At 34.6% G+C, this 17,623-nt stretch overlaps 1 protein-coding gene across 7 annotated transcripts in view; it reads right to left on the reverse strand.

Moving 5' to 3' along the window:
* Positions 1–9,820: 9,820 nt before the first annotated feature.
* NOL4 (nucleolar protein 4) overlaps positions 9,821–17,623 on the reverse strand; it is a 347,913-nt gene continuing 340,110 nt past the window's right edge. For all 7 annotated transcript variants that reach the window (XM_063077008.1, XM_063077007.1, XM_063077005.1 and 4 more), the window contains one exon: positions 9,821–10,014. In XM_063077008.1, the coding sequence (XP_062933078.1) occupies positions 9,821–10,014 (194 nt within the window). The remainder of the gene's footprint in view (positions 10,015–17,623) is intronic.

Consider the following 17,623-nt stretch of genomic DNA (forward strand, 5'->3'; position numbering starts at 1 on the left):
GTTTTTAGTGTACATGGTGTTCCAATGGGGACCTCGTATAAGCAGCCTTTGGAACATCTATGAATATTACTCTGCTGCCTAGGAGAGGCTGAGAAGCATGATCCTCAGCAAATATAAGCTCTTGTGTTTTGGGCCTTCATTTGGCCATACTTACCTGGCAAGAATTGTTCTTATTTTTTAAATTTAAACAACATTGCTGTGGGTTTCAGATGGAAATGCAAAAAGGAGTAGCACTCAGTTATTCTAAATTTTATTCAGTATATACCTCAAAACCTTCTATTTCCATATATACTGCTGTGTTTATATTTGAGAAAGAGCTTATTCTCATTTTACACATGGACAAACGGATCTAGCCCACTGGCTGTCAGCATAGGCCTGGTGCCAAAATACTCCCTGGTGACTTAGAGATCCTTCAACAGCATATATTTCTTTTCTATTTAAATCTCCTACCTTGGACTCCAGAGCAGCTTGTGGTTCTGCAGGTTAGAGGCATTTCATACATTCTGGTTGAACGACTTTCCTAATGAATTTTTATTATGAAAAAAAACAAAAATAATACACGCCAAGGAGGAGAGAAAACCAGACTATGTCCCAGTTTAAATGTCTCCTACATTATAAATGTGTCAAAAGATGGGTATCATAAATTAGTGGAAAAACATAGATCATGTATGTATGTGACACATCAAAGAAACAACTCTTAGAAATGTAACGTGAAATAATGAGGCAGGGCTGAAGAAAACACAGGATTCAGAATTAAAGACCGTTTCTTTTCTTGGCTGAAATAATCAGAATTTCCAAATCTCTGAGCTTTGGTTTCAGAAAGCAATTATAATACCTCTGTTCCCTGTGGCATGGATCAAACAATCAGTGTTTATCATGGTGCTTTCTAAACTGTAGAGCTCTCAAAATTGTCCACAAAAACTTATATTTTTAAACATAAATATTATGGGCAAGTGCTCAGGTACTATATTAAGAACATTTGCTCAGTTTCTTATATTCTGCTTAATATTCAGTGAGATATGCGTTGAAAGAGGCTTGATGAGGGGAGATAAAATATTGTCTGATGTTAGTCTGCCAATCTGAGCTGGGATTTCCTTTCTGAGCATCTGTAACTGTGGGTATACTTGGGATTCATTTCAAATGTCGGCAGAGTTGGCCTTTTCTGTTTAGGTTAATGAGGAGAAAATGTTCCTGGCTAGGAGTGGTCACTGAACAATGTGCCCCTGTACACAGGTTTTGCTTTATACGTGGGAAAATTCCCAATTCACAAAGGTCTTTTCCGTTTCCATCTGTTTCTTTTTACCCTCCAGGCTTCAGTGTTACCCAGCCTGGACAAGAAGTCAGGAAAATGGCTCCACGGTGGCTAAGACACTCTGTAACCACTACCCCTAGGACCCGAGAGAAGGTGAGGTTAGGCTGCTATGAGTCTTTGGCCTGGGAGTTCAACAAAAGCAAACCGAACCCAGTCTTCCCATAAGTAGAGAGTTAGAGAGAAGATGTTCAGCCTGTAAGTGGCTTTGGGAAGGAAGGACATGCCAATTAAGTCCTGTGGGCAAAAATTCTATGAAAAAGAAATCCTGTACAAATATGACATTGAAGTCACCAGTCAGGGGTATGACTTCCTATTTAATTCTGAGATCTTATGTAGAAATCTGAATTTGACCTTTGGCGTTGGCAATCTCGGTAGCTGAGCTGCATACTAATGAAGAAAAGAATAATTACTTTAGGAGCAGTACAGGCATGCCATCGCGTCCTTGCTGCTGCAAGGTCCAGCACCACTCCACTCTCCGCATGCGTCACAGCAGCACAAGTAGTACATCAAATATTACATGTCACACTGTCACGCCTTCCAAAAGAAACACACCCCCATGAGGAATTGCCATTTCACCAGTAACAAAGCATAACAAAAAGCTGGCATGTGTACCATTTCATGAGGTTGCGGTTTCATTTCCAAACAAATCCTTCTCCAATGCCAGGCCCACTAGAGCCTTCTTTTTCCCTGACCTTCTTTTTCCCTATCTTCAGAGGGGCCCCACGTTCTCTTGGCCTGGAATAGTACATAAGGCATCTGTCCTGTCCTTCCATAGTGGATAGAAAGAAAAGATGTTCCATGACAGACATTTCTGTTTTTAGGAACTATTTAAGAAAGACTCCTTGTATAAAGATTTGCTATAAGGTGACATTGTTATAATTCAGTGTTATCAAATGAGATGAAAACTTATTTCTCTGGTTCATAGTTTATTTTACCAAGCAAAGCATTTATTGGAGAAAAAAAAAAGTGTTTTATTGGGAGATACTTTATTTCAAATGTAGATTTTTTTTTTTACTTTTATGAGCTCTTCTTCCCTGTCTTGCTTTCCTTCCTTCCATTCTTTGCTGTTAGTTGTATATAAAGGTGTCATGCTGTTTCCTTACATTATATTCATATTTAAGGGGAAGTGTCTTTTTTAACTTACTATTTGGCCTAGTATGGTAGGACTGAACTCTCCTTGACACCTCTTCTCTCCTATCTAAAACTTACACCTCCTCTTTTCAGACCAGCAGCTGGAGGAATAGTTACTTGAGTTCCTTCCCTTCTTTTTATTTTGCCTGAGAGCACAAAAAGCAGGGGCCTGCTGGCCATGGAGATGGGGGCAACAGTTTTCAGATTGTTTTCTTCTGTAATGTCATTGCTAGTCCATTTCAGAACTCACTCCACTCAGTCAGGACTGTGTGCAATTTGTTGGGGATGGAGAGTTAGTCTTTAGGTTCCTAAATTTCCAAATCTCTGGGTGAACCCTTAGAAACTCTGCTGTTGATGGACACAATAAGACCTAAGTATTTATTTCTCCTAATCTCTCACCCTTTTCCTCCAGTACCTTCGCCTGTTGTCCTCCCAGTCAGAAGAGAAGATAAAATAAGACAAGCAGAGCTCATCCATTTTGGGAAGGTGGGTCAGCGCAGGGGGAGGAAAAAAAGGAGAAGACAGGAAGAGGGAGGATCCAGAGGAAATTCCTATTTAATTTTTTAGGAAGTTTGCTTTGGGTATTACAGCCTTTACTTTTCAGTCTTTCTTTTCCCTCTTTTTTTTTTTCTTTCTTTTTCTGAAAATATGCACAATAGCAAGTCCTGACAGTGCTTTTACTTCTGGAGATCCCCTGCAGAAGAGAGAAGGGATTCGTATTCTTGAAGGGCTATGTCCATATTTTTCCCAGGTGGCCCGCCCATCCTTCCTTCTCCCTTCTTCCAAATAAGTGAATTAACAGTGGGAATTTTAGAAATCCCCTTCTACTCACTTGTCCTTCCTTGGATCTGCTTCCTGAAAAAGAGGTCACATTAATTTGTGACATTTTCTGATTTTTCCTGGCCCACTTTTCAGTGGTTATAGGATAAAGCATTTTCCTTTCTTGGTAGTATGCTACTCATGCAATAACTTTCATTGCTTTTTGCTTTGTTTTGCTTTGGGGAGTTTTACTTTTGGTAATGGAAGGATCCGCTGATCCAGAGATTACTTCATCTTCTTATTCCAGAAGTTTCTGCTCAGATGCATCATGCAAATAGTCAACAGAGTGAAGCCACATTTACCTCTTACCCCACTATTTTAAATACAGCAGTGCCTCTTCGTCTTCTTCAGGACACAGCCAGGCTCTTTAGCATGGTGTATCGGGCCCCGCACCATCTGGACCCTTCATTCCTTTTTAGGAGTCTTTCATTCTTAAACTTTACCCTCCAGCAACACTACACTGCACACCTTCTCATTCCATGCCTCCTTTGTACGTCTCTTTTTGTTGTTCCCTGTAACTGGAAAATGCTTTATCGACATTTTTCTCTTTTCTCCTTCCCTCTCAAAATACCCTCAACAGATTTTCCCAGTTTTCTCCATAGTTCCATCCTCCAGCCTACCCCTGAATCTCCAGGTCATGGCAGTGCCCTCCTCTGACCTCTCTGGCATGTTTCTATCATCACATGTTACACTGTTATATTTTATCCTTTTGTATTATATATACATTATATTTGTAATTCTGTCCAACTCCTCCACTAGATGTTGACTCCTTGAAGTAGGAATACTTGTTTTTCTGAGTCAGAGCACAACATACAGTACATAGTATATAAAGAACACATTGGCTAAGTGAATGAAAATTAAACAAGATAAGAGGCTTAGTTACTCCACAGGGTTTGGTTTACAGCAGACCTTGGAATCTTTCCACCAGTAAAGAAACTAGGAATAAATAATCTACTGTGGAATCTCTTGCCACTAGTTCTGTCACCATATTGTAGTGCCTTAAATAAGTAGAAGACATTTTTCATGGGCAGCCTGATCTAGTCCACTCCTCAATAAACAAAGAAAATGAAATCAGAAACTTCAAAAGAAAAAACTGGTGCCAGTAGCATTTGGTCTCTATGGTCTATATTTTTATTATATTTTTTCTCCCATAGTATTAAAAATGATTCTGACAATTACCTTTGATCTTCTCTTCTTTCAGCCAATGGCCTTTGAAAAGAAAAAAAAAAAAAGTAAATGAAGGGAAATACAATTTTTAATATGTAAATAAAAATACTTGTTTTACCAAAGAAATGGAGGGAAAAAGCATTAATTTTTATACTCAGTTGATTACCCTAAATTCAATAGACTTGTTATTGCCAAACCTTCCCTTTAAAAGGCATCTAATCATATCTAACATTAAATATGTCTTTTAATTGTTCAGAGCAAATAAAACGCTATTGGCAATTACCAATAGAAGTTTTATGAATATGGTTGGATTGCTTACAGAATTTAATTAAGCTTTAGATCCTCATGCACCCCTGCAGGCCTAATGAGCTGGAGCCTTTTCTTCAAACATATCTCAGGGAATTTCTTGGGCAGAAACATCTTCGAAGAAATCAATGTGGAGGAAAGTGTCCAGAGATATTTCTATTTTATTGCCCTTGAAAGTTTTAGCTGCACTTTTACCGTGTTTGTTTATTACATTTGCTTAAACGACAGTTGAGAAAAATGCCATTAAAATAACTTTCTAAATATCATACCTTTTATACCAAAGAAGAAGTGCGGTTGCAGCAGCTGACAATTATTTGTGAAATGTTTGTGCTGCTGACTTAGGATCTTTCTGTAAGTGAATGGACAAATACAAATGCGTACAGGGAAGTATTTAAAAGAAAAAAAAAAGGAAATTAAATTAAGGCACTGCAGTAGGAAAATAATACCTCCCCCACCACCCACACCCTGAAGTTGTCAATGTCCTAATTACCAGAACCCATGAAAATGTTTTGTTACATGTCAAATTAAGGAATGAAGTTTGCAGTTGGGATTAAGATTGCTAATTAGCTGACTTTAATATAAGAAGATTATCCTCTATTACATAGGTGGGCTTAATGTATTCACAAGAATTCTTAAATATTTTGGAAGAGGAAGAAGAGGTCAGAGTTATGGAGACATTTGAACATGTTATGTTCCTGGCTTTAAAGATGGAGAAATGGCCACCAGTCAAAAAATGCAGATGGCCTCTAGAAGCTGAAGTAAGAAAAGAAATGGATTCTCTCCTAGAGCCTCCAGAGAGGAACACAATCCTGCCAACACTTCGATTTTGACCCAGTGGAACTTCCCATCTGCAGGACTGTAGTAAATATGTTGTGGTTATTTGTTATAGCAGCAATAGAAAACTAATACTGGTACATTCATACACTGTAACACTATACAGTCTTTAAAAATATTTTTAAAAGAATACCTGGTGATGTGGATAATATTTATGGTATATTGTTAGGCTAGAAAAGCAGATGATGACACACTATAAAATCAAACAGAAAAATATTTACAAACATTTCAAATAAAATCTGAAAGATGTATTATAAAATGTTGTTCATAGTATTTATGGTTGCTGGGATTATTTTTTTCTTTCTTTTTCCATATTTTTCAAATTTCTTTTATAATCAGAAAAAAGTAAAAATAAATATTGAACATGATTGATGTTAAAACTGGAGATAGGTTACTCTACTAATAGCATAGGAGATAAGCTCTAATTAATATAGTAAGCTTTTGTAGGTTAGCTTATGCTCAATTCTAACTTTATCAAATTTCTGCATCCTGAACACACTTAAAAAAAGACAAACAAAATATTAATATCTGCTTTATCTTTTATTGTTTTTCTATGAACCACTTCTTGAAAACCGGGCATAAGAAATTAGAAAATGTTTTTGACTTACAAAGATGAATCATTGAGTGATATTTATGTTGAAAATGTCAAGATTAATGACAGGATAATAACTCTGTAGTGTCTAAGGCTAAAACTTCAGGTGAATGAACTTCCTTTTGTGGGTTCAACTGAATAATCCCTTTTATCTTTCCTTACAGGATTCAATAATGGCACCCACTACTGTTAAAAAAAATCACTGCCTTGGGCCAGCCCTGTGGCTCACTCGGGAGTGTGTGGCGCTGGCCACGCCGAGGCCGCGGGTTCGGATCCTATATAGGGATGGCCGGTGCACTCACTGGCTGAGCGTGGTATGGACCACACCATGCCAAGGGTTGTGATCCCCTTACCGGTCAAAAAACAAACAAACAAAAAATCACTGCCTTCCTCTTACATGCTTTATGTATTTGATTTTCATTAATGGTGGGTTTTATTATGGCTCTTTATATTTGTAGAGAACATAACATAAAGGAAATTAAACCTCTGTAACAGGAAAAAACTCTGTGTTTAGTCAAATACTTTATTTGAAAAGTCAAGTGCATTTTTAAAAAATAACTATGAATTATCTACACAAATAAAACTGCCAATATATAGTATAAAAACCTGGTTCCAAGACACAGTGCAGAATATGATTATTTAGTACTTGTAAGCAGCAGACCATTGGGACCAATAGGGTAGGCTCAGGTAGCAGGTATGGCTGGGCTCAGATGATGGCTTTAGCTCTCAATGTCTCAGTGCTCCTTGCTCGTCACTTCCCCTTTTTGAGCCTACTTTGTAAAATGGACAGTGACTATGACAATCTTCCGAGGTTATTGTGAGAAGTAAAGGAAGCAAAGTGCCTTTCCTTGTGTACATAATCAGTAAATGGTGGCTACCATTATGTCCAAATGCCCTTTCTACTGAGTACTGTTATCTGAACCACACAATTTACAAAGATTCAGTGACTGTTTGTGCTCGTACAATATAGTTAATTATTTTAAGGCATGTTTTCTTATTAAGTGTGAGAAAGTAATACGTATGCAAGAAGAAATCGATGTTGTACGGAGAGCTAACTGGCAGAAGTGACAGAAACTTCTGATTGATCTCTGTGTTTATGATAATTTTCTATCATCTTATTTGAATGAGAATATGAACCTTCACTTGGTTTCTCCAAAATGCTTTATGTAGAGATGTAATTTCTTCATTCTACTGTGACAGAGTATAAAAAAGGACCAGGCTGTTTTTCAGGTAAAAATCAGGAAAAGAAAAGCAAAATAGTACCTCATTTTAGCCTCTGAGCTCTCCCAAGGAAATGCTGGGAGAGTCCAGTACCCTCATTCCTTTGGTTAAATGTACAAAAAGCAGAAGACATTGGCAATTTAGTCTTTGATGAGTGGGTGTGGGAGTTATTACTGAAGAAGAAAATGAAACAAAAACAAGATCACCTTGCTGGAATTTACCTTCTCTACTCCATTTGCTTCATTATCACTACGAAGGATTTTTGATGTATGAATATGTTAAACTCAAGCCAGAGTATTAATTTGTGAGATAAAAACCATATCAAAGCCTTCAAATACTATTACAACAGAACCCAAAATATAAAATAGGCATGTGCTTCTCCCAAGACATTAGATCAGGAGGGACTAAAAGAGCCAGGTTACCCCTGAAAAATGAGGAATAAAAGATAACAAATACATATTTAAATTAGGTTTAGATAATCAAATGATGTAGTGTTGGCTTGCTAGTTGCATTTACCCCTTCTTGGAATAAATTCTTTATTAGACTGAATGTTGAGACTCTGGGGACCTTGAGATATTCTTGAAAAATAAGTATGGAGTGTCAATTTTGTACTAAATATAGGTATAAATAGCATTACAATTTTAAAAGCAACCTGTTAAAAATTAAGTGTTATATCATTCAAGAAGCTTATAAGGTTTCACAATCATTCTTTTAACACAGAAATCTGTTTATTAAACCAAACAAAACAGAGAAAATTATACCAGCCCTCAATTTTTGAATTTTCATTTAAATAAGCAAACTCTAAATCCACACCTTAAAAGATGTTTTTGCATCTATGTATTTCCAAAATACTCATATTTCAATAAGATTTTCACATTATATTCACCAACAGTATCACAAAAGTTCTTTTTTTTTGTTTGTTTTTTGTTTACATAACTGGAAGGAACAGCAATTCTAGAAACACTAGAAGAAAAAGCATAGCAATGTCCACAGTTACAAGAAAAAGTGCACATTACTTGGTCACAATCACAGTTATTACTTGAAAAACTATATGTAACAAGTAGATAAGAAATATCACTAATGCCTTAAACTCATTGTCAAAAACTGAATGACATAAATTTTACATGAAATAAGGCAAATTCAGTAATGTACAAAGAATTTGTAATCCAACCAAAGCTAAACAACAGAAAAAAATTGTACATGAAGCATGAACAAAGTACTTCTCCCTAAATATTTTAAAAATAGGCTTGCCTCAGTGCACAAAGAAACACCACTCATGTATCCAACACTATAAAATAAGAAAGAAGGGTAAAGTATGGGGAATAGGAGGGAACAGTTCGTTGTAACTTGCAGCTGCATCCGCTGAGAGTTCTTTAAGTTATTTTTAGCTAAAACTGTAAATTATACAAATCATATCAGGAGATGTAATGGTCTTTTGGAAACTATTTCTGAAAGGGAAATGAAAAGAAATACACAGAAGAGTGCAAATTTTCAGATTGTCACTTGCAACCTCTTAACATTCAGTCATCTATATCCAATTGCTGCTGGAGGAATGCCTGTAAGACAGCAGCGGCAATCAGGAGTGAGCAGCTCTAAGAAACCAAGGTGAGATTTTTTTTTTTTCCCCAATGATATGTCTTTTTTAATATTAAAAAATTCTGTGGTGAAAACTGCTACGGTAAAGTTGCAGTGTTGAGCGGGGTTTTTGAGATCAGCATGAATGCAGAAATTCAGACTTCTCTTGGAAGTAGTTCCTGATGTGATGATTTAAAGAACGTAGGCAAGGATTTTTCCAGCATTGTTATTTTGTAGAAAGAATTTGGAAAGAGGAGAAGGCAAAGGGATGTGGAAAAGGTACTTACAGTAGTTTCTCAAAACAGTTTTCTTTTAGGACCTATGAAAAAGTTACCAAAGTAAAAATGACACTTCTGAATGAAAAACAAGTTTTCTTTTTATAAAAATTACATATTTTTTAAAATACAAGATCCTTTTCATTGTTGTTATATACTGTAGCAACAAGAAATTTGGATTTTTTTCTTTTTTTGCTAGATACTTCAGCTTTCAGTCCAATGAGTCAGTAGCAAATTCCACTAATATTTCAGTTGGATCTTGAACTAGATTTTTGTACCACAAGCTTCTTCTGTTTTATTCCTTGAATTAAAAATATACAGCCTTTTTTGCCCCCCGATATTTAGCTGACACACTAAGACAAAAAGCAATAGGCTGGACACATTAAAGAATCTCAAGTACTTCAGAGGTCAGAGTCCCTTTGAAGCACCTTAACACATCACTTTATGGATCAAGGACAGTTTGGTATAATGGAAGTATTTCTCTTAAAAGATTGTGCAGTAAGATCAGAAGAATCTCCGCTGGGAAATCAAAATGTCATTAGTGGAAACTGCAAATTTAGACCTCTGTGAACACAGCCATCATTTGACTCAGTTCTGTTGTAAAATGAGATTTTCCAGTTCATCTGCAGAACGCAATAAAAATGCAGCTGATTCTCGATATCCTGCAACAAGCTGTCTCACGGCATTGATTTCAGTTGGACTCAGCTGGGGTCGGGAACTTGAACTGCTGGAGGATCCTGAGCTAGTTGCCAGTTGCCTCTTCATGCTGAGATCGGTGGGTCCTAGAAAAAATAAACACAAAATTAGATATGAATAATATTTGTTCTAGCACCTTCGATGTGAGCACTCAATAAATTACTGTTGAATTAATTCATGATTTCTTTCATGAGAAGTCAGTGATATCTTTAATCAAATACATCTGCTCTCAGAAAGACTAAAGAGCAATATGATGCTGGATGAGTGGCTGGGGATTTCTCTCAGATGCCTCGTCTAACAATCATCTCTTACTATGGAGGGATAGTGAATACTTTCTTTGAACACGTGCATTTTGGAAAATTCAATTTTAAGTCTGTCTTCTACATGTTGTAGAAGCTTCTCTGTAAGTAGCATAAATAGATGGGAATTATAAATAGTTTTCATTTGCTGCATTTGCTAACAGATATCTTAGACCCCAGCGATTCAGGATTAAAAAAAAATTAGATAGTGATGCTAATGACTCTAGAGTACAAATATCAATTTACAAAGATGGAAACTAAGGTCTGAGGGACTTCAGTGACATCTTTAGAGTTTGACAAATTTTAAGTGGCACAATACAAACTGAACTTGGGTATTTTTCATTTCAGGTTATGTCGTCCAGTAGGTTGATTAGTATTAAAAAATGTGAACATATTATATTGAGGTTTGTTTTATAAGTGTGCAATAAGCAAATGATTAGTGCAAACAATACCACAGAGGAATTAGACAATTGGAATACTTTTAGTTTTAAGTACTGTCACCGCTTTAGGTAAAGTCACTTCTTTTCTTGCACAAAAAATTTATGAACCAAGACCTTGTTTTCTTATATATATTTAAGCCAAATCTGGTAAGTCTGCCTTTCAACAACATGTTGTAAATTTTTATTTTAAAAAATTTGTAAATTTATTATAAAATCTTTAATTCAGGTATTTGTGTTGAGAAGATACTTCCCATCAAATTATTAAATTCTTAACTTTCATTAAGCATTAGTTATAATTATTAAATTTGCAGTGGGTATTGCATTTTAAATCCTTGCATAATATATTACTAAGCACATACCTAAAGGCATGCTCCAAAACTATGATGATTCTATAACTTGAAAGTGTTCTAACAGATTTTTGCAAAAAGTGTATAACTATTCAGGTATTGGTATTTATTTTGTGAACTAAAACTAGGGTTGTTATCCTTCTGATTCTCCTTGGGGCATAATGCAGACCGGTCAAGACTCAATCCCCTCAATTCTCTACCCTGAAGGAGGCAGATGTCCCATGAGGGTAAAATAGCTTCACTTGGAATTTAATTGGAGCCGAAACAAAACTAGCACACAAGAACTCTGACATCTGAGAGAAACTTACTTCCACTTTTTCAGTGGCCTTTTAAAGCTTTGATTGTTCTAGCAGGAGTTAGCCTCCATTTGTTTCGGTATTTACAAAACCATGATACTGTCATGCCAAGTAGAAAGAAAGAGATATGGGATGTCACACTTGCAAACAGGAATTACTGAACACATATTCAAGCAAATCATTAACAGCATTTAGTTTATTTGGAAAGTTCTGAGTAAATTAAAAAGAAAAACAAATCATGACAAAACAGAGTCTCTGGACAAATCCACTTTAATTTTTTTTTTTTTTTTTTTACATTCAAAGAAGCACAGTACCAGCACAAATCGTTATAAAAGAAAATCGAAGGGATTTTCCTCTGAGCTATGTACATACCTAGAGTCTGATTGCCTGATTACCATTATTTTATAAGAAGATGCAACATTTTGTGATGGTTTGCTGCCAAGCCAAGCTGCTGATTGGCATCCTTAGCTGGAATTGAGAAAGGGTCGGGGCTAGGACTCCAGTTTTTTGGGAGGTGAGGGATACTGTGATTTTACTCGAGTACTGTGATTTATAGACTACTGCCTACCTCTAGCTCAAGATTCTAAGTTTCCAAACCAAAACATGGCTTTTACTTTCTTTCAGACTTGATTAGCATAGGTAAACTCTAGATAGCTAATTTGAGGCTATTCACACCTCTATGTTATTTATTGTTTTTTTCTGGAAGAAAATTGACTTCATTATCTTGGTTTCTTTTGGATCTACAGGATCAAGATTGACTGTATAAATCAAAACAACAAGGAATCCTTATTGCTGAGTGTTTATTACTTCGAATCTTCAATGTTATGGGTTTTTCAATGTTATGGCTTCAAGAGAAAATAATTTCAGTATCGAATGTGAAGGCAAGCATTCAGAAAACATGAGAAGGCCATGTTTGCATAAGTACCTACATGTTTACCAAAGTGATGCAGATCTACTTTATGATCATTCTGAAAAGTTGAATAAGAGAGGAAAGATATTTCATTCTAACATATGATGTCATTAGAAAAATTAAGACCCATATATCAAAACCAGATCTTGATTCCTTTTTTCAAGGTTTGGGGTATATTTAAATAAATAAATATAAATAAATAAAATATAAATAAACATGTTTATTTATATTTATAATTCTTCATTTAATTTTTTTCAAATTAAATTACCAATTTAACATTTCCCCCCTACTTATGGTGCATTTTTGGTGCCTGTCTTAAATAGATTCATACTTGTGGTCATATTGTAGTACCAATTTTCCTCAGACAATAGGGCCTTCTTAGAATAAATCTGTGTTTTGTTTTTAGCAGTGTAAATTCTCTTTTTAAAGATTATGGCAACCGTTTTTATTAACTAAAAATTATACTGGGAACAAAAATGCAAGCCCTGTAAAGGGAGGCACCTTTTGTGTCTTATTGCCACATCATTCTATGTAGCTGTGTTGGTGCCTGGCATAAAGTAAGGCTCAGTAAATATCTGTGTAATGAATAGGTGAGAAGTGCCAGATTCTTTCTACAGCCAACACTCAAAAAAATGGAGAATGAATTAATATAAATGCTATCATTAACAGCACCCAATTATGGTTAAAGAAAACCACTTAGACATAGAACATAATAGATTTAATGTAACTTATTCAAGTCAAGTTACTAATATATGGGAATATTATTACTATTATATTAATATATGATATGGATATTATCATGTCATAAAAATCCTCATTCCAAACTGTGAAAAAAAATCTAAGTAGAATTGCTTTATTATTGCAATTTACATATGAATTGCTGCTGAGGAAGAGAAAAATAGTTACTGTTCATTTCCTAAGTAATCATGTTTGTTTTACCACCAAATATTACAATGAGTCTTGAGTTGGGCATAAAATCAACCCTAGCTGCATGCAACCCTTCTTCACCTAGTATTTCCATTCCCAAGTCATGGACTCTGAGATATTTTGCCAACTGGAAATCCATTTAACAATTTTAAATACATGGGTAACTTTTGTAGATTTATGCTTTAATACAAGGGTTGGTAAATTTTTTAAACAAAGTTCCAGATAGTAAATATTTTGGGCATTGCAGGCCAAGAGGCAAAACTGAAGATATTATATAAAACTCATATAAACAGAGAGAAAACAAATTTCCACATAATTTTTATGAGCAAAATTTAAAATATAACAACAATTTAGGGGTTTTGTTGTTTTAATACAGATCTAGGAATGAGATGAATGAAATTCTTCTTTGGAGTCTAATTTTGCTTAATTGTGGTTCAGAGTTACTGTTTCTTTCAATCAAAATCAATAGCATATGTTAATCTGTTAATTCAGATCTGTACTGCATTTCATCTTTGAAAATGTCCTTTTATGCAGATTGGTATTTCCAAATACATCAGGTCACAAGCATATAATTTTAATTGAGCTTATTCATCACTTAGAAAGCATTTATAGAATTCTATCAGATTCTCCTCTTGATAGTTTTCCTTTAGCAGGTCGACACATTGCAGATTTATCACTTCCAATAGAAGGTTAAGCTGGAAGTTCCTCAACTGAACAGAAAAAAGGACTTTGAAATAAAGAAATTTACTTTTCATCTGCATGAATGTACAAAAACACTGTTGGCCCTGCAGTATGTGCTCAGTAAATATAGCCACTACAGATTTGTGTGGAAATGGAGATTTCACTTCTTGTTTTAAACTTTTATAGTATGGGGAGTTTATCAAGCAATGTGCTATTACTTGTGATTCAAACAAGACTGTCCATCATCAAAATAACTTTACCACAGCATAAGTTGTTTTGCCTTGTAATTTTAGGTTGGATTCATCAAGAAACATTGCCAACCCTGCAGCAAAAACTTACTTCCATAAGCATTTCAATATTTAATAATAGTGATTGAAGGAAGTTCTCGTTTAGAAAAATTTCAGTCTTCTTAGCCCTGATCTGAAAAAACTACCAATAAAACTTTACCAGTAAGCCATCAAACTGCTGTGCAGACAAGTCAGGATATTCAGATTCTATTTTTGACAAAATTTCATAGAACTGAAGATGGTTAAATTGATGAGAACAAAAGAAGGTTAAAGATGACACTACTGTCTCAATAACACATGAAAGATTCGAATGTTTTCCACAATGCACCTGCTAATAAGTTCTTCAAGGAATAACCATATGTCTTACATTTTAGCAATCATAAATCTGTTCAAATAACCCTCTTTGTGTTCTACACATCTTAGCAAATTCCACTTCAGATTGTACTGAATTTTTTTCTCAACTTTGAAAATATTCTCAGGTACGGTTGTTCCATATGTACTATTCATAAAACTAATTTTCGGTCACTGCAAACTCATCATTGACTCCTTGAATAAACAACAACAGAGTAGTATCAATAACATCTCAGTTCCTCAAGATGTAGGGACAACTACTTGAAATCAGTTGCCTTGTTTCTTCAGTAGACTGTTGGTATTGCCAGTATTGACCCTTAGAGCATTGTTCATGCCAAAATGCTAAGTCTTGCACAGATGCATATTCTTTGGACATGTTTCTTCAGCTGTTGCAATCAAATGCAATTTAGTAAACTTATATCAGAAAGTGAAGTGACTTTGCCTGGCTGGCTAACAAATGAGTCACTTGGAAACTTACTTTGGTTGCAGGCTCATTTTCATTTCTTATTTTTGTGATCAGATGTTTAATAAAGGTATTTATTGATATATTTTAGTACTTTTCTGCCAAAGGGTAAAAAAGAATTAACTATAAAACATCAGCATATTAGCTAAATTAGCTAATGTATACATAAAGCATCCAGCACAATTCCAAATGTTTATTCCTTTCACCTGATGACTGAAAATTTGTCAATGGGCTAAAATATCACACTAAGCATACATTACTAGATTCAACATGCTAATGAGTTGCATTTATATTCACAAGTGTGATTGCACTATACTTTTTTAATACTCTTCTTGATGATAGGATTACAATAGCATCATAAAATGAGCTGGGGTGCTTTCCCTTTTTAATTTATTTTCCCCTTTTAGACTTGTTTCTCTAAAATAAAGATTGTCTAGTCCTTGAAGTTGTGATAAAACTAATTTGTAAAACCATCAGGGTCTGATATTTTTTAATGGGTAGGCTTCTACAACACTGATTCAATTTTTTTTAATAGTTATAGGTTCATTTGGAATATCTATTTCTTCTTAAGTCCATTTTGTTTGACTATACTTTTGTAAAGCATGATATAATATCTCCAAATTTCCAAGTGTACTGGCATAAAGGTATTAATATTTCATTATAATTTTATCTTTTGTTTCTTTTTTTATCCTTATTATGTGTCCTTTCTTTTGATTCATCTTGCCAGATATTTTTAAAGTCCTTTCAAAGATTCTTCTTTGATTTTGCTGGTTTTCTCTACTGCTTCTTTGTTTTCTGTAATTTTTCCACTTGTTTTCCTCTATTATCTTTGCATTTTCTCTGTTCTGTATTCATCTTCTTGAGTTAAATGATTAGCTCATGATTAACTTCCTATATTTTCTAATGTGTGTGCCAAAATACTACTTTAGTTCCATTTCGTAAATTTACTATGTAGTATTTTTATCTTCATTAATTATAAATACTTCTGAACACAATGCCATCAGTATATTAATGATTCTTTGGTGGTTGCCATTTGTTTAGATAGTCAATAAATCTGAAAGAATAGGTATTATTAGGTATTCAGAGGTCAGGTTCTAGATATGGTCATTAGATTAAATTTTAACAATTTGTTTTCAAATCCAAATGTTTTTTTCTATCTGTTCATTTCTGAGAGAAGTGTGTTAAAAGTCTATGGCTATGATTGTGGATGTGTCAATTTCTTCTTGTAATTTTGTTAATATGTCATTTATTAATTTCGAGGCTGTGTTATTGGGGTGCACAGCATCTAGATGATTGTTACTTTCTGATGAACCATTCTCTTCATTGTTAGGTAATGAATCTTTAATGCCCCAAAGCTTTTGTCTTAAAGCCAATTATCGACATATTAGTAATACACACATGGACACACAAATTTTCTTTCAATACTTCTGTAAGATTATGTTTTGTGTGGGTCTCTTCTATCAGAATAGAGCTACATTATTTAGGCATGTGTCTGATAATCTGTCTTTTAACAGATAATAGAGTACAATAGAACAAGACATGAGATGTTAATATAAGACCTGGGATCACTCCATCTTTAGGGAACTTACCCTTTGATTAAGAGAAAAGATCAGATGCTACAGTTCAGTGAGAACTGTTTGTCTCCTCTGTAGTCCATGTCAAACTAAAGTAATTTTCAACTCATTTAGGGCTTTCTGTAAGCCTAGTATGATTGGGCTTTCAAGTCCTTAACCCCTCAGGGTCATTAAATGTACTCTTTATTTAGTAAACACTGATTAGTAACACATTTAGTAACCATTAAGTGGCCGAAGAATAGAGTCTTTTTCTATAAACTATGCAAGAAGTTACTGAGATACATATTCTACAAATATTTAAGACACATAAAGCAAGATATATGTCATTGTCAAGGCCAGGTAGCTGTTTAAGGCATTATGCAAGGGAGAAAAGAGAAGCATATGAATCACACCCTAACCCCTCCAAAATTGTGAGTCTTCTTTCTAGCAAAACTAGAATCAAACATTGACAGCATTTACAGGTTGAATTAGATCTTCATTGTAATGTATTCCCAGTAATTTGAAGACCATTTTTACAGTTTAGTGTTTAATTTTAGTGGAAGATTCTTACACATTAAAAATAAACAAAGAAAACAACAAATAAACAAATCTCTCACACATTAAAAAAAAAAAAAAATCCACTATTGTCCTGTGACAAATTTAGTTGAATTTCTAAATACTTCAAAACTCAAATTTCTTAGACCTACCTTTAAAAGTCCTAATTTTAAAATAAATTTTAAAACAAAGCACATTTATTTTAATCAATAAAAGTATTAAATGTCCCCGTCACCACATCGTCTTTCATTGTCTTTCATCTTCTTTACCCATTGTCTTTATCCATTTGTGTTTTATTTTTTACTCTAAATTCACCTTGTTAAAAAAAAAAAAAAAAAAAAAAAAAGAGGACCAAAAAAGTTGCAGTTGAACATCTCAGCATGTTTGTTCTTATTGCGGTGAGTTCTCCACAGTCAGTTTAAAGAGAAGCAATTATCTGCCACTTCTTTCCTCTACTTGGGTTTGCTAATTTCCGGTACTCAGCTCTTTAAACAGCCTGAGTTTATTCAGTACGTGACCTTTCCACCCAAGCTTCAAATTCAGTATTTTCTAGAGACCAGACTAATCACTCTGATAAACCATAGAA

The sequence above is a fragment of the Cynocephalus volans genome, chromosome 13 (genome assembly GCF_027409185.1).
Source record: "Cynocephalus volans isolate mCynVol1 chromosome 13, mCynVol1.pri, whole genome shotgun sequence".
NCBI lineage: Eukaryota > Metazoa > Chordata > Mammalia > Dermoptera > Cynocephalidae > Cynocephalus > Cynocephalus volans.